This window comes from Phoxinus phoxinus, assembly GCF_949152265.1.
Source record: "Phoxinus phoxinus genome assembly, chromosome: 4".
NCBI lineage: Eukaryota > Metazoa > Chordata > Actinopteri > Cypriniformes > Leuciscidae > Phoxinus > Phoxinus phoxinus.
The window spans coordinates 43,235,818-43,252,634 of NC_136879.1; the positions used below are offsets into that span (position 1 = coordinate 43,235,818).

General features: G+C 38.7%; 2 protein-coding genes across 3 annotated transcripts in view; both read right to left on the reverse strand.

Moving 5' to 3' along the window:
• LOC306997685 (NLR family CARD domain-containing protein 3-like) overlaps window positions 1–16,817 on the reverse strand; it is a 377,651-nt gene that overhangs the window by 11,288 nt on the left and 349,546 nt on the right. Inside the window, exons 1-7 of one of the 2 annotated variants that reach the window (XM_079611057.1) lie at window positions 9,345–9,502; window positions 9,117–9,189; window positions 8,375–8,488; window positions 7,434–7,559; window positions 3,684–3,797; window positions 3,301–3,396; window positions 1,356–3,083 (exon numbers count right to left, since the gene is read on the reverse strand). The exons of the other annotated variant lie outside the window; for it this stretch is intronic. Of the exons in view, the coding sequence (XP_079467183.1) occupies window positions 1,356–3,083; window positions 3,301–3,396; window positions 3,684–3,797; window positions 7,434–7,559; window positions 8,375–8,488; window positions 9,117–9,166 (2,228 nt within the window). The 5' untranslated portion in view covers window positions 9,167–9,189; window positions 9,345–9,502. Of the gene's footprint in view, window positions 1–1,355; window positions 3,084–3,300; window positions 3,397–3,683; window positions 3,798–7,433; window positions 7,560–8,374; window positions 8,489–9,116; window positions 9,190–9,344; window positions 9,503–16,817 lie in introns of those variants that run through there. 2 annotated transcript variants of the gene reach the window in all.
• The window catches only part of cep164 (centrosomal protein 164), a 23,764-nt gene continuing 18,384 nt past the window's right edge, over window positions 11,438–16,817 (reverse strand). Inside the window, exons 17-21 of the mRNA XM_079609753.1 lie at window positions 13,118–13,214; window positions 12,234–12,470; window positions 12,110–12,155; window positions 11,919–12,023; window positions 11,438–11,715 (exon numbers count right to left, since the gene is read on the reverse strand). Coding sequence (XP_079465879.1) covers window positions 11,616–11,715; window positions 11,919–12,023; window positions 12,110–12,155; window positions 12,234–12,470; window positions 13,118–13,214 — 585 coding nt within the window. The 3' untranslated portion in view covers window positions 11,438–11,615. The remainder of the gene's footprint in view (window positions 11,716–11,918; window positions 12,024–12,109; window positions 12,156–12,233; window positions 12,471–13,117; window positions 13,215–16,817) is intronic.

Genomic DNA, 16,817 nt, shown 5'->3' on the forward strand with positions numbered 1-16,817 from the left:
TTCGCAGAAATTTTAAGCACACAAGTTTGTTTGCTTGTTACTTTTTTTATTTACCTAATTGTATATTTAATAATTTACTTAGTTTTATTGTCATGGGAAATGTCGTGCACGAAATGTGAATCATTGTCCATCATTTTGCGAGTTACTGGTGATAAAGAAAAATTATGATAAAACATGAATCTAATTTATTAAAATGCATATTTTCATGAATCAATAAGTATTTTGTGTTAAACAAGTTGTCTTTGAAATTAGAAGCTAATCTAATCTTTTCTCCTCACAGTGTCAGTTATGCGGTGATGAGCTATGAAATTATTGCGGGGCAAATTAACTGCAATACTAATTTAATGATAAAAGTAGCCTAATAATAATAACAACAGTAATTTAATATGCCCTGCGTGTTCGTCAACTACGCCACTGTGAAAAGCTAAATGACCACCAAGAACGGCATCAAGGCGATTCATGTTTTATCAAGTTTACTTTGGCCATCCACATGATGTAATTTTCATCATCAGGAGGATTCGCTTTTGAAGCCCAATTTTAGTGATCGCGCAGATGGTACGCACACAATGGTCAAATGAGTTTACATTGAAAGGCTTGTGCACTCAACTGGAAAATTAAGTTACACGGGTCCTTCTGAGGCTTGTAGACTCGAGTCTTCAGCATTAAACACTAGAATGAGACACTCTGGTAAGTGTGCATGGCTACGTCACACATGTTCTCGCCCCACGGTCACAGCACAAAAAAAACCCATTAAAACTTAATTTAGGTAAAATACCTTGTATTAAATATCTTTACATTAACTTTATTTTATTAATGTAATACAGTGAATGACAGCCGTCTGTGTCTCTCAGTGTTTTACATTATTGCCAGTTTAGTGTTCAGTGATTAATTTACACAGAAACAAAAGATAACATGTATGCCTTCATCTCGAAATGCATTATTTGTATCTAGCATTTCATAATGAAACTGAGATAAACTCAGTGCCGACTCATTTTCCATCAGTTCTTTTACATGAATTGGAATAGGTGCAAAGGATTGTGGGGGATTGAAGAACACGAAGGGTACACTTGATACATCCTTCAAAATTAGCTGAATTAAAGACACAAAATGAAGTCTGTCCTCAAAAGATCCTTTAAATGCCCTTGATGATGTGGCTTATGATATGCAGCCTTACTATATATATATATGATATGCAGCCTTACTAGGACACAGCCACGGTTTGAGAAACAACAGCAAATTATGTACAATATCCCAGATATCAGTCATCGCCCTGGGATTTAAACACCTCTGATCTCTTAGTTTCTCTTTTGTCGTAATGTTTTAGACTGTAATGATTGTACTCTTGTGTTACTTACTGATCATTTCTGTCTCCAATTAATCTGTTCAGGTGAAACTCCTGCAGTGTCTGATCTGAGGACAACAACACAAAAACTAAAGCTGACCACTGAGATGAGGAGAGTTTAACATCACATAATCCTCCACGGCTCATATGAGGTTGAGCTTCATTCACTAGAGAAAGATCACCCAGTTCATTCAGACAGTGAAACAGATTGATGTATTTATCTGGAGAGGGATTCTCACTGATCTTTTCTTTAATATAGTCGACTGTTTCCTCATTGTTGTGAGAGCGGTTTGCTGTCTGTGTCTTTAGTTCTTGTAAGAGACTCTGATTAGACTTCACTGACAGACCCAGAAGGAAACGAAGGAAAAGGTCCAGATGCCCATTTTTACTGTCTAAAGCCTCATCCACAGCTCTCTGGTGGAGATCAGATAGGGAAACTTTGTCTCCATTAGTTGGTCTGGTAATCTGGTCAAACACATTGATGTTATAGTTTATAAAGGAGAGATGCACATATAGAGCTGCTAGATGTTCCTGAATGCTCAGATGAACAAAGCAGAAGACTTTCCCCTGACACAAGCCCAACTCCTCTCTGAAGATTTGAGTGCACAATCCTGAGTAAACTGATGCTTCTATCTCATCAATGCCACACTCGCTCAGGTCTTCCTCATAGAAGATCAGGTTGCCTTTCACAAGCTGCTGATACGCCAGTTCCCCCAGTTTGACAATCATGTCTTCATCTTTCACTTTCTTCTCATAGTCCTTCTCATGTTTGATGTTGGTCTGAATGAGCAGGAAGTGTGTGTACATCTGAGTGAGAGTCTTGGGAATCTCTCCTCTCTCTGCTTCACTCCACATCTCCTCTAGAACAGTGGCTGAGATCCAGCAGAACACGGGGATGTGGCACATAATAAAGAGGCTCCTTGAGGACTTCAGGTGTGAGATGATCCTGTAGGCCAGACTCTGATCACTGATTCTTTTCCTGAAGTATTCCTCCTTCTGTGTGTCACTGAAGCCTCGTACCTCTGTCACTCGATGGACACACTCCGAGGGGACGAGATCCGCTGCTGCTGGTCTGGAGGTGATCCAGATGAGAGACGAGGGAAGCAGATTCCCCACAATGAGGTTCGTCAGCAGCTCGTCCACTGAGGCGGATTCAGTCACATCACACAACCTCACATCGCTCTGGAAATCCAGAGGCAGACGACACTCATCCAGACCATCAAAGATGAACAACACTTTATACTCATCACTGGATATCTCCATTTCTCTGATTTCAGGGAAAAAGCGATGAAGAAGATCTGAAAGACTGAGTGTTTTGTCCTTTATCAATTTGAGTTCTCTGAAAGCAAGTGGAAATATGAGCTGGACGTCCTGATTCTCTGTCCCTTCAGCCCAGTCCAGGATGAACTTCTGCACAGAGACTGTTTTTCCAATGCCAGCGACTCCCTTTGTCAGCACAGTTCTGATGGGTTTGTCTTGTCCAGGTAAAGGTCTAAAGATGTCACTGCATTTGATCGGTGTGTCCTCTGTTTCTGCTCTCCTGGACTGTGTCTCAATCTGTCTCACCTCATGCTCATTATTGATCTTTCCACTTCCACTCTCTGTGATGTAGAGCTCTGTGTAGATCTCATTCAGGAGCGTTGGGTTTCCCTGCTTTGATATTCCCTCAGACAAACACTCAAACTTCTTTCTCAGTTTTGATCTCAATGTGTTGAGGACTTCAGCAGATTTACAGTCATGGCTGTAATATTAAAATACCACATTATTACACTAGTTAGAGAAGTAAATACCCCATAAAATACAAAATATATGATATGTTTTCTGTATTAAGGGACACAGAACATCATTGTTACTGAAATGTTTAAATTATTAATCATGTGTTTGAGTGATGTGTGATGTGAATTACATCACATAGCCTAAAATTAAACAACAACAACAACAAAAGTCCTACATTTTACCTGAAACCAGGATACATGCTTTCATTAAAGTCTGGTGGTTGAATCACAGGCTTGAACACAGTTTTGTTTTTAACTGGTCTGGTTAGAAGATTTAACCTTAAATCAGAATGAAGAGGGTAAAGAATCAGACACAGATATTGATGTAATCGTGTCATTAACTGAGTAACAGACCAACAGCTTTTACAGTGTGTGAATGTATTAACAATTCAAAACATAGAGCTTTACACAAGAACACAATGATAATCATTAATAGACTGAAACTTACAGGATTTGAACTTAGAATTGTTTGGTTCAAATCCAGATCATTAAACTGCTGTATAATAATAATAATAATTTCATAAAAATCAAATACTATAAGTATAACTTTTGTAGAAATGATATACCTGAGATCAGACTGTGTGTCTCCACTCCTAAACATTGGTGGCGGCTTCATAGAGCAGTTGTTCTTCATAGACACACAGCTGGACTCTGTTTTTAATCTCTTCTGCTGGACTGAACTGGTTTCAAAAATAAGTAAAATAAAAAGCAGACCGACTTATAAATGTTGTGCACTTTTATAGGAATCTTCTGTCTTAAGAAAGACCATGGAGTGTTCAGACACTTTTGCTTTAATGTCTGTAACTCTGTGGTGTTTTTCTCAATATTGTCTTTTTATTATTATTATTAAATAATTTTTCTCAAACTTTGATTATAATTATTTTGAGAAATTAACTTACTGGTTTGCAAATGTTAAGCATGATTCAAAAAATGTACTAAAGCGACAGGCAAAACCGGTAATGTTAGTAATTATGAATTCAAAACAAACAAATTGAAAACAAATATAGAATTATAGAATGATTCAACTCAAGTGAACATCAACCACGATCACATGACTCTATTCAATGGCAAAATGAATGACTTAAGAGACCAATGTTTTTCTGACCATTAAAGAAAAAGCACCTTACTGTACTCTTGTAATGGTACTCTTGCTGAGAAACATAACTGTTCTGAAAAGACACAGTGAAGCCTTCAACAAATCTGACGATAAATAAAACAACCACCATCAGCGGCCAATTTACCAAACCACAAACTGACACACACATCTTACCAGCTAACACACACATTCTACCCTCCTTCTCTCTGCTTTCAGAGGGAGAAGTCTCCAAACTCTTCCTTTCCAATCGCCCTACTATAGTAGTGGTCTGAGCTGTCGACACGACAGATCTCGTCACAGTTGTTGTTGTTGGTGCGTCCTACGATGTGAATAGAGGCCGATCCTTGACGCACATGGCCGGCCACAGGCGTCGCACACAAACTGGCTAGATGTTGTTACAGATGTTAAGGCATTGTGCTTTCTGCGTCTTCGTTTGTCTACTGCAGTAGTGATTCGGCTGAGCTCAAAGGAGTGTATGGCAGTATGGCACTGTGCTCGCCATGATGTCCTGTCTGCAGCCATCTCTTCAAGGTCATTTGGGTCCATGTTGCATAGTTTCAAATTGGCTTTGAGGCCGTTCTTGTAGCATTTTAGTTGCCCTCCTTGAGAGCGCATGCCGCTTTTGAGCTGGCCATAAAAAACCTGCTTCGGTAGGCGTGAATCTGCCATGCGTACAACATGTCCAGACTAGAGAAACTGCGCAGCAAGCAGGAAGGCCTCAATACCAGTGATGCCACAGGTCTGAAGTACCACAGTATTTGGAGCTTTATCAATATAATCGCCCTACTACCTGTCCACTTGATCCTATTCCCACTAATCTACTTCAAGCCATTTCTTCTGCAGTTGTACCCGCACTCCTGGCACGCACATCATAAACCCCTCTCTTCACACTAGTACGTTTCCCACAGCATTTAAGTAGGCTCAGGTAACCCCACTGCTTAAGAAACCCACTCTAAATCCAGCACATCTGGAAAATTACAGACCGGTATCTCTTCTTCCAATGTCGAGAAAACACTTGAAAGAGTTGTTTTCAACAAGATATCTTCTTTCTTACACAGAACAACCTCATGGACAACAACCAGTCTGGTTTCAAAAGCGGACACTCAACTGAGACTGCCCTGCCCTCAGTAATTGAAGCTCTGAGACTGGCAAGAGCAGCTTCCAAGTCCTCAGTTCTCATCCTGCTGGATCTGTCTCATGCCTTTGACACAGTTAACCACCAGATCCTCCTGTCGATTTTAAAGACGAAGGGCATCTCAGGAACCGCACTACAATGGTTTAAGTCTTACCTCTCAGGTAAGTCCTTCAGGGTGTCATGGAGGGGTGAGGTGTCCAAGACCCAACATCTAGCTACTGGAGTGCCTCAGGGCACAGTGCTTGGACCACTTCTCTTCTCCATCTACATGACATCACTAGGATCTGTGATTCAGAAACATGGCTTTTCCTTTCACTGCTATGCTTATGACACACAACTCTACCTATCATTGCAGCCTGATGATCCGATGCGAGCTGCTTGCATCTCAGCCGGCCTGACAGACATTTCTGGCTGGGTGAAGGACCACCACCTTCAACTAAACGGCCAACCCAACACTACACCACAACTTCTCCATTCAGCTAGGTTCATCAACCATAACTCCATCAAGGTCAGCCAGGAACATTGAAGTTGTGATTGATGATCAATTGAACTTTACAGACCACATTGCTAGGACTGCCCATGGCCATTTTCAAGAAACGGCTGAAGACGCATCTTTTTCGGCAACACTTGATCCATTAATGCTAACACTTTATCTTCTATTCTATATCTATTATCTTATTTATATATATATATATTTAAAATATATATATATATATATATAAATGTATACGTACTGCATTAAATTAAACTGGGAAGGGTCATGTCACTTGCATATTGTTTTATCACTTGCATAAAGGTGCAGTCTGTAAGAATGACAACTAGTGGTCGAAATAGGTACTGCTGTCCAATTCAAAATATCGGACATCGTTGTTTCCTCGCCACCTGCTCCTCAGACTGGAAGGCGCTCACACGGGTTGCCAGTTTGAGCACACACAACAGGAACGAGTGCAATGGACAATGAAAATTGGCAAATTGGGAACATGCAGTATTATAGACCAAAACAAAAACATTCCAGCCTGGAAACGCACATTTCAAAGTAAAATAACTTGATGTAGAAGTGTTTTTCAGATAAATTAGTAATAGCATGTTTCCTCAATATATGCAAACATATTGTGGTATTTGTATGCTTTAGTAGAGTGAAAAAGTTACATACAGCCATACAGCACCTTTAAAGGGTTAGTGAAAACTTCTGTCAGTATTTACTCACCCTAATGTTGTTCCAAACCTTTTTTTATTTCTTTCTTGTGCTGAACACAAAAGAAGATATTTTGAAGAATGTGGCTATCCAAACAGTTGTTGGTCCTCATTGACTTCCATAGTAGGAAAATTTTTACTATGGAAGTCAGTGGGGACCAGCAACTGTTTGGATACCGACATTCTTCAAAATAACCTTTATTTCAACAGAAGAAAGACATTTATTCGGGTTTTAAAAAACTTGAGAGGGTAAATAATGACAATTCTCATTTTTGGGGGCCTATCCCTTTAGTGTTAATAAAACAAAAAACCAAGAGAAAATCTTTCACTGATCTTGACTGAGAACTGTAATAGTAGCTTTAATAAGAATCAGTGTATACTTTATACAGAAAAGTCGATGTAGGGTTTTATGTTTTTTTGTTCATTCAATTTCTTCCTTGCTACTGTTAAATCTACTGTAGCTGAAAAAAATAAAGCACTGTTTATTAAATTTGTATATTATGTTGTGTATATAATGTGTACCTTTGTTCTTATTTTTTAATAACAAAGAAAATAATGATAAAGCCCACTTTGGCCTAAATGTTTGCCCTTTTTATTTTATATTTTGTTTCCTTATAAGGCTCTGTTTCTAAAATAGGGACATTAGTTCGACTGTAATGCTCAGTCACTTGCAAAATAGTAAAACCAACATGTAAAAGAATCGTGATAAATCATGAATCGTGATTTTCCAGAAAAAAAATCATGATATTATATTTTTTCCATATCCTATAAAGGTGGGAAAAAACTCAGCTTACATTTACTTGATGTCATTGCTAGTATTAGACTGACTGACTTTTGCTTCTAATTCAAAAGTGTCATACCATAAGCATAACTTTTATAGAAATGATATACCTGAGATCCGGCCGTTTGTCTCCACTCTTAAACTCTATTGGCGGCTCCATAGAGCAGTTACTCTTCATAGACACACAGCTGGACTCTGGGTTTGAGCTCTTCTGCTGGACTGAACTGGTTTCAAAACTAAGTAAAATAAAAAGCAGACAGACTTATAAAGATTGTGCACTTTTACTGGAAACTTCTGTCTTAGGAAAGCTTTAATGTCTGTAACTCAGTGGTGTTTTTCTCAATATTATCTTTTTATTATTATTATTATCATCATTATTATATTATAATTTTTCTCAAACTTTGATTAAAATTATTTTGAGAAATTAACTTACTGGTTTGCAAATGTTAAGCATGATTCAAAATGCTACTAAAGCGATGAGAAAACTGGTAGGCCTAATATTAGGAATTAAGAATTCAAAACAAACCAATTGAAAACAACTATAGACCTTCTGTAGCCCCGCCCCTTTCCAGCTCTGGGCTCGTTGTCTTTTGGCTTCCGGTCTGTATTTTCACAGCGATCTTGCGTATTTATGAATGAACGGCTCGTTTTAAAATCTTCCCGGTCTACTGACATTTGTTAAGACATCTGCTTTAAACATTACAATCCTCATGATCACTTTCGTTACCTTTACATTAAGTCTGACTAAAGAGACCAATGTTTTGCTGATCTTTAAAGATAAAGCACCTTACTGTGCTCTAGTGACGCTGCTCTTGCTGTGAAACATCACTGTTCTGACCAGACACTGAGAAGCTTTCAACAAATCTGAACCAGCGGTTAGAAAAATCTGCTCAATTTTACACTCCATTATAATATCTCAAGTTTACATTATAATATCTCAAGAAAAAATCTCAGTTTACATTTAGGCTACTTTATGTCATTGCTAGTATTAGACTGATAATTTATGCTTCTAATTCATACTATAAGCACATATTTTATAGAAATGATATACCTGAGATTAGCCCGTTTGTCTCCACTCTTAAACTTCATTGGCGGCTCCATAGAGCAGTTGCTCTTCACAGACACACAGCTGGACTCTGGGTTTGAGCTCTTCTGCTGGACTGAACTGGAACAGAGAACACATTCAGTTTAATACTTTATATGACTGTGTTCATTCTTTATGAGAGGAATCATTAATATAAACACATCTTTCAACTAAAAGAGCTTTATGATCTTTTTATTCTATATTTCTGTTAATTTTTAAAACAAAAACAGGCAAAAAATAAATCAAACTTTCTTTGATCTGTGTGTGTGTCAGATTTTAAGATTAATACCCCATTATTACATAATTTAAAGAAGTAAAAGAACACAAATTTCAAAATTGATTATTTGTTTGCTGTATTATGGGACACAGAGCATCATTAGGTTTCTGAAATGTTTTAATTATTAATAATGTATTTGAGTGATGTGTGATGATGTGCATTGCATCACCTAAAATTAATTCACAACAACAAAACTCCTTCATAAAGTCTTGTGGTTGAATCACAGCGCAATACGACTGAAGCCCGGTTAATTTATAAATCATCACAGTAACCTGGTTCCCTAAGGATTCAACCCAATCCCAATGAAGACGTGTCCAGTGTGCAATTATTATTTTCGTTTATTATTTAATAAACGATTATTATTGCATATAAAAAAAAACAGATTTTTCTCTGTGATGTAACACAATATTTAACAGTGTGTGTTGAAAGTACCTGTGTCCTGGAGCAAAATCTGCATCTCTGGACGCTTGTGAATCAGCCATGATGAGTCTGAGGAGTGTGATCTCTGAATGAAGAAACATTCACACACTAAATTATATGATTAAATAACCTTTATTAAAAAAAACTTTATAAGATTTCATATCAAACAAACAATCACGTAAAATGTTCTCCAGAGATTCATTAATGAGGAATTCGCCATCACACATGATGAACACTCACCTTGATCAAACTTTTACAAGACAGAGGTTCTCAAATCCTCCAGCTTCGACATCGTGACTACACATCTCGTTGATAAACACTTTGATGCTGTTTTTTTCCTTGTCGTATTTTTCCTGATTAAAATGGCGACAGGAGAACTTACTTTCACCTTTTGTGACGAGAGAGAGAGAGAGAGAGAGAGAGAGAGAGAGAGAGAGAGAGAGAGAGAGAGAGAGAGAGAGAGAGAGAGAGAGAGAGAGAGAGAGAGAGAGAGAGAGACGCGTTCACGAGAGCCACTACGTGTGAGAGCACGTCTAAAAAAGAAAAACTGAAGACTTTGCTCTTCAAGCAGGCTTTTAGTTAGTCAAGGGGTTTCTTATGGTTGTTTATGTTTTCTATTTATATTCTTGTATTTTGAATTTGTTACTGTATTTTTTATTATTATTGTGAAGCACTTTGTGAGTTTTATCTATGAAAAGTGCTATATAAATACATTTTACTTAGCCTATACTTGTTGTGTGAATGCGCTGAAGATTCATATTTGGTCCCACTTTATATTAAGTGGCTTTAAGTACTATGTACTTACATTGAAATTAATAATTTGATACAATGGACTTATTGTGTACATAGATGTTTTTACATTGTACTTATATTTTTTTAAATACCTGCATGTAATTACAGCTGTAATTAATGTATGTAATTACATTTGTAAGTACACTGTTGACCTTCCCTTACACCTTAACCCACCCTTAAACTTAACCATACCAGCACACCTGTCCCTAACCTGACCCGTATCACACCGCAATAGGAGCAAAAGTGTTTTACAATAAAACATGAACACAATAAGTACATTGTACTTATTTTTCGATGTAAGTACATAGTACTTAAAGCCACTTAATATAAAGTGGGACCTAATATTTTGTAAAAAAAAAAAAATCCGCAAACAAAGCACGCTTCTCTTTTCAGTTTGTTTTTATCCGTTACTTTATTATTTAACTATTCATTGGTTAATTGAATATTATTTTTCTCTCTTCTATTCTTAATTTATACATTCTTTCACTTTTTTTGTTTGTTCATCAGTTTTTCTTCATTATTTCGGTTGTTTATTCTTTTGTTCTATTTCACTCATTCTTTTTATGTGTGCATCCTTGCCTTCATTTGTTCAGTTTTGTCTTTCATTATTTTTCCGCAGAACGCAGAGTTCATGATAAATCATAAAGAGGACTTTGTTTGATCACATCTGTATGATTTGAAATGAGTTTGTCATCATCCAATCATGTTTATAATTACATTTAGTCATTTAGCAGATGGTTTTTTCAAAGCGAGCAACAAATGCGGAACAATGCAATGTGACATAAACCTGAAAGAATCAGATCAATCAAAACCATATTGTAAAAACATTTGAAACTTTTTAACGTTATTTTTTTTTTTTTGCATTCATAACTTTATTGGACCACTTTTAATTGAATTACTGAAATGATCAAAAGTCAGAGAGGAAGAGTAGGGGAAGGCTGCAGACCTTGAGCCTCATTTATAACCGATGCGTACGCACAAAACAGGCCTAGAAAGAGGAACATAAAAATGAAGAAACTCACTCCTGCATCAAGTATTAAATTCATTTAATCGTTTACAAAAATATTGTACGAATGAGATCTGCACACAGCTGTACAAATAAAAGTGTAGACAAACTTCCTCACAGCTCATATAAGCGCTGGTGATTTCCCTGAGAAACACACGAGCCGCTCTAGAATCTCCTGCAGGTGTGTGTGTTCGAGCCGCTCTAGAATCTCCTGCAGGTGTGTGTGTTCGAGCCGCTCTAGAATCTCCTGCAGGTGTGTGTGTGTGTTCGAGCCGCTCTAGAATCTCCTGCAGGTGTGTGTGTTCGAGCCGCTCTAGAATCTCCGGCAGGTGTGTGTGTTCGAGCCGCTCTAGAATCTCCTGCAGGTGTGTGTGTTCGAGCCGCTCTAGAATCTCCTGCAGGTGTGTGTTCGAGCCGCTCTAGAATCTCCTGCAGCTGTGTGTGTGTTCGAGCCGCTCTAGAATCTCCTGCAGGTGTGTGTGTGTGTTCGAGCCGCTCTAGAATCTCCTGCAGGTGTGTGTGTTCGAGCCGCTCTAGAATCTCCTGCAGGTGTGTGTGTTCGAGCCGCTCTAGAATCTCCTGCAGGTGTGTGTGTTCGAGCCGCTCTAGAATCTCCTGCAGGTGTGTGTGTTCGAGCCGCTCTAGAATCTCCTGCAGGTGTGTGTGTTCGAGCCGCTCTAGAATCTCCTGCAGGTGTGTGTGTTCGAGCTGCTTCAGTAATGATGGACTTTAATCTGGTTGTTGTCGTCGAGGCTGAGCTGAACTAACCCACCGCCGCCGCTGGACCCGGTCCTGAGGTTTGGGAAGAGAGGACTGTGTGTGGCGATCAGGAAAACAGCTCGAGACACAGAGCAGCTCATTCACTGCATGAGAAATACACTTTACTCCAGTACGTGTGTGAGTGTGTGTAGTAGTGTGTGTGTGTGTGTGTTCAGGGGAGAAAGTTGGTGACAATTATGCTGACATGAAATGAACACGTTCTCCTTGAGGAAAAGCATCGGGCTCTGTAAGGATACATGTTGCGGTTTTTCCGTTGAGCTTCCAGCCAGCGTTTGTTTCCTTCAATCAGACCCTGCAGCCGCTGACCGTCGACCTCTGCTGATGGACGCAGACTCGACAGACTGCACACACACACACACAATAACAGCAATTTACACTGAATATCTATATGACTGTGGAAGACTGGTGTGTGAGTGTGTGAGCTCACCTTGGTGGTGTGTATCCTGAGTAGGTCATGTGAGATCTGCTGGTTTCTGTGGAAACAGAGATGATGTTCAGATGATGCTGTAGGAGATGACGTGTGTGTGTGTGTGTGTGTGTGTGTGTCTCACCTGTGCTCAGGCCCGACCACCGGTTCTGCAGCGAGTCCGTGGGTCTGTGTGCGAGTCCGTTGGACAGCGAGGGGGAGGAGTTTACAGGCCACGCCCACGAGGGACGGGGTGGTAGAGGTGTGGCCAGAGTGGGCGGAGCCTGTTTGTGGGTCAGTGAACCCAAAGCCCCTAACACAGAGTTGAGCTGACCTGAGATCAGCTGCAGAGAGTCGGCCAACTGCTGCACCTTCACTGGAACTGACACACGATCAGACACTCGTGAACACAAGCTCTAGTGTCTTAAACGGCCCCTATCATGCTATTTTAAATGTTCCTAACTTTGATTTGGTTTCTCTTACAACATGTTTACATGCTTCCAAAATCAAAAACACTCTAATTTTCTCATAATATCCACTCCAGCATCAGCTCTTTGTCTGAATAAAGGATTCAGTCTCTCTAAGCCCCGCCTCTCTGAGAGCTGCTCTGCTCTGATTGGTCAGATGGCCCAGTCTGTTGTGATTGGTCATGACCAAACGCTCATTATCATATCAGAATCTCAGCTCTTGACACACAGTGATACGAACTGTGGCGATGGCGTGGGTTTTACCGTATCGATCTCATCAAAGTGGATTTGCTTTGTCAGCAGAAAACAGCGTCTTCTCGACACGAACAACACGAACCAAACTCTCCCAGTCTCAGATACACTGCAGTGTTTGAGGGCGGAGCTAAGAGACGCGGTTCAGCCAATCAAGACCACAGGCGGCCAATATGCAAATTAGTTACAAACCTACGGCGGTTCAGCAGGAAGTGAGACTGGACATACTATGTAATATCCCAAAAAAAAGCATAATAGGGGCACTTTATGTGTGTGTGTGTGTGTGTGTGTGTGTGTGAGAGAGTGTCACCTGTTCCCTCTGGACTGTAGATACTGCTCATCTCCGAATCGGTCACATCAAACGTCACTTTCCGATCAGCTGACCTCTCAGCGTCCTCACATGACACCTGATACACACACACACACACTTAAATTGCATTATCCTATACATTTATACAATCCCCTGGGATCAAAGCGACAACCTTGCGTTGTTAACGCAATGCTCTTACCACTGAGCTACAGGAAAGCTTATATTGTGTGAATATTAATCTCCATCACGCGTGACGCATCTCAGCTTCTCTTCACCAGCATTTCACCACACCCGAGATTTACTTCATTTTCATGTTTTATGTAACGAAATGTCTTTCTCTGTGATCAGCTTTGACTGTGCTAAAATTAATGAAAAAAACTAACACTTCAATTCAACAAAAAATCTAAACCTTGACAAAAACTAGTCTGAGAATATCTAAATGTATATCCAACTACACAACCTAATACAAGCAAGTAATTATGTCTAAAAACAACTAGAGAATTCACCTTTGGCTAAGCCCCGCCCCCATTAGTTACTGTTGCTACGTCTGTCAACTTCATCTGGGCTCTGGTTTGGTATCAACATGGCTTATGCTGTGACGCTCTTCCTGCTGAACTTTTATCAAACTTTTATAAAGCAGCAAATAAAGTGTTGGATAGAAGTAGGCAGAAGGGGCTCAGTGTGCGTTCGAAGGCTATTCAAGACATACCGGAGAAACACAAGCAACAACAAGATCCAAATAGAGGCAAAAGCATAACGGCCACAGTCACATGACCCACCATATCCTAATGGAGACGGAGGCTGGGACTCACAATATCAATATCAAATATAACTGTTCATGCAAAGCTGGTCTCTATTCACTTCTATAATCGTTATTACAAAGCAAACGGACTACGCGAGTATAAAGCTGTATTTATTAGCAGCGTGTGCTAGCGTATCAACAATTAGGGCAGAGAACCGAAATCATAACATAAAACTGTGTAACTAGTGTAACTCACAGTACGGTTAAAAGCAGAATGTATCTTAGAGACAAAAGTGTGTTGTTGATCTTGAGGGGTTTCGCTGACTGAGGACGTCCACACAGTTTAATCCAAAGACGACACTTGTCAGGATTTGACCAGTTTTGGGAAGGGAAAAAACGGACACCCCCTCCAACCTCTCTGGGAAACACGTATCTGTGTTACAAACGCCCCAGACACAACGCTTAACCATATTTCTGATAAAACTACGACGGTAATATCCTGCCGAGACCAAACATGAGCCGCCGGTGTTAACCCTCAGGGGTCTGAGGTGTTTTCTGGGTCCTGGAGGTGTTCTGACATGCTCTAACATTTGTGCTTATTTCTGTTACTTGTGACATTTTCATGACTAAAGTATTATTACACTGCATTCAGCACAAACTCTGCTACAATAATATGTCAGCAGCATGTATGTAAAAGTTTGTAGTTTTGAGATAATAACATTTATGCGTGGTTTGTGAAAATGACAAAAAAAAAAGTCACTGAAATAATGTCATGAAAGACAAACTAATTATTTCGTCGCAAGGCTTTTGAAAATTGTATCACGTAGCCTAAAAATATTTGCTCCAAAACTATGTGAAAATCATCCTGAATACTCATTCAGATCAGACAATATATTGATTTAAAATTTGTATGACATGTTTTGTGTAAGAAAGCTTTATGCGAGGAGGCGTTAACCACCATGAATATTGAGTGTTTCACACCTGAGAGAGACAAAGAGCCTCCCATAATGGCCCTATCAGGAGCTCTCAGGCACTATCATTACATTACCTTGCACAAAGAATGAGGAGATTTAAAAAAAAATGGCTTTTTGATTGTTTGGATTTATTTACAACACAACATCATCCAAAGATACACAACAAATGGCAAAAAGCACATTATTTAACACACTGAACTAAAGACAGAGACTTAACCAGTCACACACCTTTCCTTTCCTGAAACATAGTGCATACCTGTCATTTCCAAGGTGTTTGATTTTTCACTTTACCTCCTCATGCTCATGTTGAAGTCAGCAGGACGGGTAGCTACCTAAAATATATATATATATATAAAAAAGCTGTGAGCATGCTGATATCAAGAAGAAACCAGGGCTGCATGATTGTGGGAATACATTTTAGATTTCTGGTGAAAATTCCTTTTTAAAATTTACAAAATACACACACACACACACACACACACACACACACACACACACACACACACACACACACATATATATATATATATATATATATACATATATATATATTTGTTGTGCCTTGTAGGCATATACCGCAAAAAATGATTTTCTTACTTAGTATTTTTGTTTTGTTTCCAGTCCAAATATCTAAAAATTATTAAATCAAGAAGCATTTACTAGAGAAGTAAAATGACATAAGAAATTATATTTTGTTTTAAGATAAAAATAAAGTAATTTAAGTAATTTTTGCTTAAAACGAGCAAAATTATCTGCCAATGGGGTAAGCAAAAAAATCTGAATTCGAATAGAAAACAAGAAAAAAAAATCTTAATTCAAATGGAAACCAAGAATTTTTTGCTTACCCCATTGGCAGATAATTTTGCTCGTTTTAAGCAAAAAATACTTAAATTACTTTCTTTTTATCTTAAAACAAAATAGAATTTCTTATGTCATTTTACTTCTCTAGTAAACACTTCTTGGTTTAAGAATTTTTAGATATTTGGACTGGAAACAAAACAAAAATACTAACTAAGAAAGTATTTTTTGCAGCAGGGCTGAATCAAATAATAAGAACAGTATAGCAGGCATAGTTAAAAAGGAACACTTCAGTAACACTACACTAGAGAAAAACATATTGATTATCATATGTTACTTCAAATGTTTACATCGATATGACGTTATGAAATGAGATTGGAGTAAAATCATGGTTTGCTTTTCAAACGCACGTCGCGCGACTGCGTTTTCAAACTCTCACAGCGCGTGCAGGGGACATTCACTGAAGCATCGAGCAACAGTTCAATGGCAATATGAAGTTTATGCAACAATAACACTAACTAATATAATTCAGGATTATTTCTTACCTTAAAATCGTTCTTGTCTTCAAATCGCGATCTTCTTCTTCAGATGTAAACCCAATAATCTCACAGCATGTCTTCCAAACTCGACGACTGCAGGACTGATAAAGTTTGCCGCTTTGTTGTTGAGGTAATGGGGGCGGGGCGTTCGCGCGACACGTGGACGATTTGCATCTCTATATGTTTTGCGCGTGTGGGTGTGGTCACATTAAAACTAATGAGGAAGGGTTAGAGAAACTGAATATCTTGTTGGTTTTATACAAATTACTTAAACAGAGAATATTTGTTTTCGTTTTGAATCAGATAATTTAAAACTACACACTTAAATGATTATAAATATATAGAGCTCACAAATGTGTGACAAGTATTCGCTGAGTTTTTTAAATGTTTAGAGACGTGCTCAAGAAAAAAAAGTTCACGAGACGGAGAGGCAGAAAGCACACCCTGTTTAATTTCTTTATTTTACAAAAGCACAACGTTTTGTTTTGATTGTAAGTGGACACATACAAAAGTAGACATCTCACAGATTCTTTTTTCATTTTTATTAAGTCTGTATGACCACAAATGACGGAGTATTTTAAGTTTATTCAGCTGCTATGTGAAAAAAAACGCGCAAATCACGCCGGCGTGATTGCCGACCCCAGGGG